The 7,153-nt window shown below is 47.0% G+C and overlaps 1 protein-coding gene across 1 annotated transcript; it reads right to left on the reverse strand.

Annotated features, from left to right (window-relative positions):
- Positions 1 to 276: 276 nt before the first annotated feature.
- On the reverse strand, positions 277 to 1,728 carry LOC122562956 (potassium voltage-gated channel subfamily A member 2-like). The gene has a single exon (XM_043716258.2). It carries the CDS (start codon positions 1,726 to 1,728, stop codon positions 277 to 279), a length of 1,452 nt encoding a protein of 483 aa, XP_043572193.2.
- Between the last annotated feature and the right edge of the window lie 5,425 nt (positions 1,729 to 7,153).

A 7,153-nucleotide genomic window follows, 5' to 3' on the forward strand; every position in this document is an offset into this window, starting at 1 on the left:
CTACCCATTGCGAGTCCAGTAGCCCAAGCACTCAGAAAAACTCCACCCACTTGTAACAAAATAACCCAACTGCCTTCCTGTGACTCTGGAAAGGGCCTGTGACCCGCTCACGCACCATCCAGTGGAGTTACGATACATATCTGATTTGATTTGAATTTTTGGACAGACAGAAGGGGTTGAAGGGCCTCTTCCAGGTCCATGGTAAAATGTGAGGAGCAGATGTGTTGAGCTGGGGATGGACTGCCCAGAGTGGGGTAGCCAGTGTATAGTTCCAGGTTATGAACATTTTTCAGTGGGGTTAGATGTTCTCATTTTGTTGATGGAAGCAATGCAGTCTCGTGGGACAGAAGATGTCAGGAGCAGAGAAGGATGCTCTGGACTCTCTTGAAGGTTCAGCTTCTCCTCATTCTCTGTTTCTCGGTGATAGAAGTAGTTAAAGTTGGAGACAATGACGGGCACAGGGAGGGCAATGGTCAACACTCCAGCAATGGCGCACAGAGTCCCCACCATCTTACCCCCTATGGTTACAGGACACATGTCTCCATACCCCACTGTTGTCATGGTCACCACTGCCCACCAAAAGCCATCAGGAATGCTGGTGAACTGAGTCTGGGGCTCATCCACCTCAGCAAAGTAGACAGCGCTGGAGAAGAGGATGACGCCAATGAAGAGGAAGAAGATGAGGAGACCCAGCTCCCTCATACTCGCCTTCAGGGTCTGCCCAAGGATCTGTAGCCCTTTGGAGTGTCTGGACAGCTTGAAGATCCGAAAGACTCTGACCAAGCGGATGACCCTCAGGATGGTCAGGGACATGGCCTGCTGTCCATTGCCCACCTGTTGCTCCTGCTCTGCCAGCTCAGTGATGAGAGTTACAAAGTATGGGATGATGGCAATCACATCGATGATGTTCATTATGTCACTGAAGAAGTCACGCTTACTGGGACAAACCACGGATCTGACCAGCAGTTCAAAGGAGAACCAGATCATGCACAAGCTCTCAATGAGAAAGAAGGGATCGGTGAAGAGATCGGCATTGGTGACATTGCTTTGTGTTGGGTTAGCCAAATGGCTGGGGCTACCTAGCTCAGGACCTTCCCGAAACTCAGGCAGTGTCTCCAGGCAGAATACAATGATGGAGATAATGATGACAAATAGAGAGACCAAGGCTACTCCGCGGGCTGCCCCTGAACTCTCCGGGTACTCAAAAACTAACCACAGCTGCTTGAGGCTGTCCCTCACAGGAAGAGGAACCTCCAACTCCTTGATGAAACCCTCCTCTTCCCTAAACTGCTCCATGGCTTCAGGACCTAACTGGTAGAAGATGATCTCATCAGTGAAGACATCCAGGGGTACATTGACAGGTCTCCGAAGCTTACCACCTGACTGATAATAATAGAGAATCCCATCAAAACTCGGCCGGTTCCTGTCAAAGAAATACTGGTTGGTGAGGGTGTCAAAGTAAGGCAGACAGCGGAGGGGATCCCCCAGTAATGTGTCTGGAAACCGGGCCAGGGTCTTCTGCTGTGTCTCAAACCTCATGCCAGCCACATTGATGATAACCTTGTGACTGCCTTCCTGCTCCAATAGCTTTTCCATCTCATACCGCGGCTCCAAGTCTGGCTCACTCAGGATATTTTTGGTGAGGTGCTGATATCCAGTTAGCTTTCTCCATGTACACAATGGGCTCATACAGCTGGCGTTGGATTCTGACCAACTCTCCAGGGGCATGTCACCCCCAACATCTTCAAAACTCATTAGTGCCAACTTGATTTCACACAGACTTCATGGTGTCTTCAAGATTGGAGAGCACACTCTCACTAGGGGCTGAGAAACCGACACAGGAATAGAATTAGCTTTATGACCTCCTCCAAGACCAACTACACAACAACAGAGGCTAAAGGGTTAGAATATGGGACATACTAGAAATAAGGGGCATGAGAGAGAAGAGAGTGAGAGAGACCAAAAGAGGGAATGAGGGATAGATAAAGAATGTAAAAGCCATGAAAAAGGGAGTGAGGAGGCCAAGAGGCCATAATGAGGGAGAGAGAGATGATTGAAGTTGCAACTAGATTAAAGAAAGCACGAGGGTGAGAGGAAGGAGCATAAAGGGAGAGTGAGAAAAGAGGGAAAGAATCAAGAGAGTAGACAGTTGAAGTGAGGGGAGTGGGTAGACAGTGTGGGACTGAGGGCAGAGTGGAGACAAAGGCTGGTCAGGGAGAAGGAAGGAGGACCCAAGAACATTGGAACTAACAACAGGAATCAACTCTCTGGCTGCTTCCTTGGTCGACTCAATCATAGCTGACCCTCAATCCCACCTTTCCATCCATTCCCTATCTCCTTTCATCTATCAAAACTCTGTCGCAGCCTCAAATAAATTCAACATTCGCAACCTTGTGTAGGGAGAGAATTCCAAACATTCACAAACCTGTATAGGGAGAGAATTCCAAACATCTACAACCCTCTGGGAGAAGACATCTCTTCCTCAACTCATTTTGAAATATTCAGCCCGTTTAACACGAGAGTGTTCCAGATTCCCATCCAGGGGAAAACAAACTCTCAGTATCCACCCTGTCAAACTCTTTCAGAATCTTGTGTATCCCCATGAGATCACCCCTCATTGTTCTAAACTGCAGAAGATTTAAACCCAGTTTACTCAGATCCTTACCAAAGGACAACCCTCTCATCCCAGGGACCAATCTAGTGACCTCTCACTGTATCACCTTCAAGGCATGTGTATCGTTCCTGAATGTGGAGATTAAAATAAGTCTGGCCTCCAAATCCCAGCACAATCATGGCAGGACTGTCTTAATATTGTCCTCAAATTCCTTTGTAGTAGTGGCCAAGATGCCATTTTCCTGTGGAATTGCTTTCTGTAGCTTTTCGCTAATTTTCTGTGTTTCTTGGAAGAGTCCATCCAGGCCCTACTGAACATTTACGAGGTTCATGTCTTTAAAAAGTATTCTGTGTTTCTATTATATTTTGCAAGTTGCAGTCCATCAGCTTGTTGACTACTCAGGATATCTACATTGTTGTAGCTTTTTTATTTCCTTCTCACAGTCTGCATTCCCACAAGGAGAACAGAAGGGAAGTGCGCAAGGACTGGCTGGAGAGAGGCTGATGAGAAGAGAGAATGTTACAGCAGAACACTGATATCGAGGAAAACTCATAGCAGAGAAAGGGTGAGGCGATGGAGGGGATATGAGGGGAGAGAGAAATGGTGAGGGGATGGACAGGGTGTGATTGGAGAGAGAAAGAGTGAGGGGATGGAGAGGGTATGAGGGGAGAGAGACAGGGTGAGGGGGTGGAGAGAGTGTGAACAGAGAGAGAATGAGTGAGGGGGTGGAGAGTGTATGAGGGGAGAGAGATAGGGTGAGGGGATGGAGACAGTGTGAGCAGAGAGAGAATGAGTGAGGAAAGAGGGATGGGCAGGGGATGAAGAGAATGTGAGAGGAGAGAGAAAGAGTGAGGGGATGGAGAGAATGTGAGAGGAGAGTGAGGATGAGGGGAAGGAGGTTATGAGGTTGAAAGGGAGATTGAAGGGCAAGGCTGTTAGGGCAGACAGTGGGAGTTGTGATGAATAGTTGTTTTTGTAGACAGCTGCCTGAGGGGAGGGCATTTAAAACTTATATGAGCCAGATTGAAAATGCACATTTTAATGTTTGCAAACAACATAAGTTTTGATACTGAAGTAAAAATTGAGAAGTCGAGTAACATTTGGATAGACAAACAAATGGCTAAAAACAAGGCAGATAACATTTTCCATCAGGAGACATTAAGCATTCTGTCAACAGCTGGTCTCTCATTCTGATGAGCATGAAAAAGTCAAACACCTCAAACAATAGTGAAACCTCAGGCATTCAAAAACAAAATAATTCTCTCATCTGAGGAGGACACAATTTCTCACTTAGCAAGGGCACAGTCTCTCACCTGGCGATGGCACAGTCTCTCTAATTGCACACATTCTCTCACCTGCTGAGGACACAGTTGAACACAGCTCACAGCTGTCCTGGTTGTGACTGTTTGGGAAGTGCTCATGTCGGGATGGATCAGTGTGTGAGTTAATGATATCCAGCCGTTGATTAGGGTGAATTACCTCACAGAAACTAAATACAGCAGGAAACAGATAGCTCCTGAAAACACTGAGGAACTGTCTAAATGTTTAGTGAGAGAAGTAGATTGAGTGCAAACTGTTCTATAAACAAGAAACAGCAGACTGAATAAATTCTACTGACTGAATAAAGCATGTATTTTTGCATCATCTGCATCTCTCCCAGAGAACAAAGTTAAAATTACTTTTCTCTCTCTGATATCATCACTCCTTTTATTAATTAACAGAATGTCAACAGCAACAGTACTGGTTGCCTATCCCTAATGTCCCCTTCAACTGAATAGTTTGTTTGGCCATTTTAGAGGACAGTGAAGAGTCAAGAGTTAAGAGTGGATCTGGCAAACTGGCCATAAACAGGTCCAGGCAGCGGGCCGTGGAGGGGGTCGTTAGAGCCAACTGCCTGCCCCTCTTCCGCGGTTACATTAGAGCCCGGGTATCTCTGGAAAGGGAGCACGTAGTGTTCACCGACACCCTGGAGTTGTTCAGGGAGAGGTGGGTGCCATAGGGAGTGGAGTGCATCATTTCCCCCTCCAACTCTATTTTGATTTAATCCCTGCCCTCCCCTTCACTGTTTGATCACACAACATTGCCCTTTGATGTGAAGGGCACTGCTTGTCACTGGCCACTCGGGTGTTTCCTTTCTTCCTGGTGGTGGAAATTTGAATAAAGATTCGTGCACCTTGTGTCTCTCACTGTGTCTCACACCTGCACACACACAACACGGGTGCTGAGGAAAGAATAAGCACTACCGCAGTTAGGTGGTAGTGTGGGGGAAGTAAGAAAAAAAAACAAAAAAAAATTTAAAAAAAGAGTGGATCTGGAGACCCATGTGGGTAAGGACAGCAGATTTCTTTCCCTAACAATCATCAGTAAACCGGATGGGTGTTTGCAACAACTGCTGATAGTTTCATGGTCACCATCACTGAGACTAGCTTTTAATTTTAAATTTTATTAATCGAATTCAGACCCATAGCTGCTGTGGATGGGATCATAGCCACTTAATTGGGATTAGATTAGATTACTTACAGTGTGGAAACAGGCCCTTTGGCCCAACTAGTCCACACCGACCCTCCGAACAGCAACCCACCCAGACCCACACTTACCCTTTCACCTCACACTATGGGCAATTTAGCTCGGCCAGTTCACCTAACCTGCACATGTTTGGACTGTGGGAGGAAACCGGAGCACCCGGAGGAATCCCACGCAGACACGGGGAGAACGTGCAAACTCCACACAGACAGTTGCCCGAGATGGGAATTGAACCCGGGTCTCTGGCGCTGTGAGGCAGCAGTGCTAACCACTGTGCCACCGTGCCGCCCGGTTTTGTTGCAATCTGCTTTATTCCATGGTATTATCCATAGACATATTGAGGGTTTCAGTATCAGCTGAACTGGGTGCAATCTCATTAAAAACCAAAAGAGCTACAGATACTGAAAATCAGAAACAAAAACAGACATTATTGGAAAAGCTGGCAGCACCTGTGGAGAAAAATCAAAGTTAATGTTTCATGTCAAGTGATCCTTCTTCAGAATTCATTGTTTGCCAGAATAGGGAGTAGTAAACTTCTTTGAGAAGGTGACTAAGGAAGTAGACAAGGGTAAAGCGGTAGATGTGGTGTATATGGATTTTAGTAAGGCGTTTGATAAGGTTCCCCATGGTAGGCTACTGCAAAAAATACGGAGGTATGGCATTGAGGGTGAGTTGGAGGTTTGGATTAGGAGTTGGCTGGCTGGAAGAAGACAGAGGGTAGTAGTTGATGGTAAAGGTTCATCTTGGAGTGCAGTTACTAGCGGTGTTCTGCAAGGATCTGTTTTGGGACCATTGCTGTTTGTCATTTTTATAAATGACCTGGAGGAGGGGCTAGAAGGTTGGGTGAGCAAGTTGTGGATGATACGAAAGTCAGTGGAGTTGTTGACAGTGAGGAAGGTTACAGCGGGATATAGATAAGCTGCAGAGCTGGGCAGAAAGGTGGCAAATGGAGTTCAATGTAGGTAAGTGTGAGGTGATTCACTTTGGTAGGAGTAACAAAAAGATGGGGGATTGGGCTAATGGTTGGCTACTTGGTAGTGTGGATGAGCAGAGGGATCTTGGTGTCCATGTACACAGATCTCTGAAAGTTGCCACCCAGGTAAATAGTGCAGTGAAGAAGGCATATGGCGTACTGGCTTTTATTGGTAGAGGAATTGAGTTCCGGAGTCCTGAGGTCATGTTGCAATTGTATAAGACTCTGGTGCGGCCGCATCTGGAGTATTGTGTGCAGTTTTGGTCGCCATACTATAGGAAGGATGTGGAGGCACTGGAACGGGTGCAGAGGAGGTTTACCAGAATTTTGCCTGGTATGGTAGGAAGATCGTATGAGGAAAGGCTGAGGCACTTGGGGCTGTTTTCATTGGAGAAAAGAAGGTTTAGGGGTGACTTGATAGAGGTGGACAAGATGATTAGGGGTTTAGATAGGGTGGACCATGAGAACCTTTTTCCACGTATGGAGTCAGCTATTACGAGGGGGCATAGCTTTAAATTAAGGGGGTAGGTATAGGACAGATGTTAGGGGTAGATTCTTTACTCAGCGAGTCGTGAATTCATGGAATGCCCTGCCAGTGGCAGTGGTGGACTCTTCCTCTTTATGGGCATTTAAACGGACATTGGATAGGCATATGGAGGATAGTGGGCTAGTGTAGGTTAGGTGGGCTTGGATCGGCGCAACATCGAGGGCCAAAGGGCCTGTACTGCGCTGTATTTTTCTCTGTTCTATGTTCTATTCTATAATAGCAGGGATAAGACTCACTTCTCTGATTGGATTCCATAAGTACAGGATGTGATTACCTACATAAAGGAAGGAATGAACATCACCATAGCAACCAGGACCAGTTCCAAAAACGCACAACACAGATGGCCTCCTTCTTCAAGGACCGCAATTTCCCCCCCGACATGGTCGACGATGCCCTCCACCGCATCTCTTCCACTTCCCGCTCCTCCGCCCTTGAACCCCGCCCCTCCAACCGCCACCAGGACAGAACCCCACTGGTCCTCACCTACCACCCCACC

Source organism: Chiloscyllium plagiosum, unplaced genomic scaffold (assembly GCF_037043375.1).
Source record: "Chiloscyllium plagiosum isolate Xiang-an unplaced genomic scaffold, Cpla_swu_hap1 HiC_scaffold_26, whole genome shotgun sequence".
NCBI lineage: Eukaryota > Metazoa > Chordata > Chondrichthyes > Orectolobiformes > Hemiscylliidae > Chiloscyllium > Chiloscyllium plagiosum.

Bases quoted from the DNA above. Each gene is read 5' to 3' on its own strand.
- LOC122562956 (XM_043716258.2), bottom strand. From the start codon at position 1,728: ATGCCCCTGGAGAGTTGGTCAGAATCCAACGCCAGCTGTATGAGCCCA.